This window comes from Panicum hallii, chromosome 9, assembly GCF_002211085.1.
Source record: "Panicum hallii strain FIL2 chromosome 9, PHallii_v3.1, whole genome shotgun sequence".
NCBI lineage: Eukaryota > Viridiplantae > Streptophyta > Magnoliopsida > Poales > Poaceae > Panicum > Panicum hallii.
Genome location: NC_038050.1, coordinates 40,994,387 through 40,996,592, shown reverse-complemented (window position 1 = coordinate 40,996,592; position 2,206 = coordinate 40,994,387). Strand labels below are relative to the sequence as shown.

Here is a 2,206-nt window from a genome sequence, read left to right as displayed (position 1 = left end):
TGCATATTTATTGTTCAGTACACCGAACGCACGCTTTACAGCAACTTTGCTTTTCCGATGTCGCCAATGAAGGCCTTACTACATAATGCACGTACTGGACGCTGCATGCATGCAACAAACATAACCAACACAACTCAAACTACCAACCGACTGGACATGATGAATGAATGGGACAGAGATTGATCAACTCAAATGGGCGGTGTTAATACCCGATCTGCAATTTCGGCGCCAATATTATGCATGTGCGCTGGCGCCTCATCTCTCGATCATCGAGCTGTATGTTTGATCCATGCATCACACGCCTATATAAGCCATTGCATCGCCTCGTCGTCCTCTCATCGGATCATCCATCCATCCATCCAAACATGGCAGGGGCACCACGGGGGCTTCTCCTTGGCGTTTGCGCCGCGCTGATGGTAATAGCTGTTGCAACTGGCAGCGCGGCGTCAGTCGTCGTCGGCCTGGCCAAGTGCGCCGACTGCACGAGGAAGAACTTGAAGGCCGAGGCGGCTTTCAGAGGTACCTGATGAGTATATATATCATAATTATGCTATAATAACGTTAGCACGTCATGCTTAACTGATGACTAGGTAAGAAGCAGGTACTAATGGTGCTTTTTCCTTAACCATTTCAGGTCTTCAGGTGGCGATCAAGTGCAAGAACAGTAAAGGTGACTACGAGAGCAAGGCCGTCAGCGAGCTGGATGGCTCTGGCGCCTTCAACGTCCCGCTAACCACCGACCTCCACGGCGCCGACTGCCTGGCGCAGCTGCACAGCGCAGCGGGCACGCCGTGCCCCGGTCAGGAGCCTTCCCGGATCGTTCCACAGTCCGAGAGCCACTTCGTGGTGGTTCCTGGCAAGACAAACAACCCATCGGCAGAATGCGCGTCGGTAACCATTTGCGGTCCAATCAAGAAACACTTCTTGGACCACTTCCACAAGAAACCTGTGCCACCGAAGCCGAAGCCGGAACCGAAGCCGGAACCTAAGCCACAGCCAGAGTACCACCCTCCGACGCCGACATATGGATCACCTACGCCCACATATGGATCCCCAACTCCGATCTATCATCCTCCAGCCAGGCACTTGTTCGACAAGAAAAAATTGTTTGATCACTTCCACAAGAACTATGACCACCATCCCTTCCTCGACCACTTCCACAAGAAGTCTGTGCCACCAAAACCAAAGCCAGAGCCGAAGCCGAAGCCAGACTACCATCCCCCAACGCCTACGTATGGGTCTCCGACACCGATCTACCACCCTCCAGCTAGGCATTTGTTTGACAAGTTGCTTGATCACTTCCACAAGGACCACGACCACCACCACTTCTTCGACCACTTCCACAAGAAGCCTGTTCCGCCGAAGCCGGAGCCCAAACCACAGCCCGAGTACCACCCCCCGACGCCCACGTATGGGTCTCCTACTCCAATCTACCATCCTCCTGTTAAGCACTTGTCCGACAAGAAGCACTGGCTCGACCACTTCCACAAGGAGCACGAGCACCACCACTTCTTCGACCACTTCCACAAGAAGCCAGTGCCGCCAAAGCCAAAGCCAGAGCCCATGCCCAAACCTCTGCCAGAGTACCACCCCCCAACGCCTACATACAGTTCGCCGACGCCCACGTATGGGTCCCCGACTCCGATATACCACCCTCCTGCCGAGCACTGAGTTGAAGAATGCTACGTGATCGACATTGCAACAAGTTGGATGCATGCTCGTCTTGTGTGATTTGGAGGCCTGTTCTTTTGTTTCTACAGAATAAACTACAGCTACATTTCTGATACGTTTGAGTGAGGATACTTCTTTGTGTGTTGGGATATATGTCGTATGTAAGATCCAGGCGGTGTTCTTTATTTGTATGCATGTCACTGTAATGTCATTGTTCACTTGTTAAGTATCAAGTAAAAGGTGTACAGTGTGTTTTTAACTACCCTTGCATATTGGAACCATTTAAATGCAAATATCTGCAGTTCAATTTGTATATGGCAAATGGACAGATGATCCCCCTTGGGCTGTGTAACCCTAGCGTCCTATATATGTACTCTAACTAATGTGGACCATGCATGTTGGACTATATTAATTTATAGATAATGTTATCATTATGTTATTATCACCGTAAAAATTGGACAGTGAATCTTGCGGGGCACGACCCGCTAAGGCCTGGGAGCTCTGCTTATCTCCACTGCATGTCAACAAATCAGGT

The 2,206-nt window shown here is 50.6% G+C and overlaps 1 protein-coding gene across 1 annotated transcript; it reads left to right on the top strand.

Moving 5' to 3' along the window:
- Positions 1-340: 340 nt before the first annotated feature.
- On the top strand, positions 341-1,984 carry LOC112873437 (proline-rich extensin-like protein EPR1). Its single transcript, XM_025936384.1, has 2 exons — positions 341-519; positions 635-1,984. The coding sequence occupies exons 1-2, from the start codon at positions 366-368 to the stop codon at positions 1,669-1,671; spliced, it is 1,191 nt and encodes a 396-aa protein (XP_025792169.1). The 5' UTR covers positions 341-365; the 3' UTR covers positions 1,672-1,984.
- Positions 1,985-2,206: the final 222 nt, after the last annotated feature.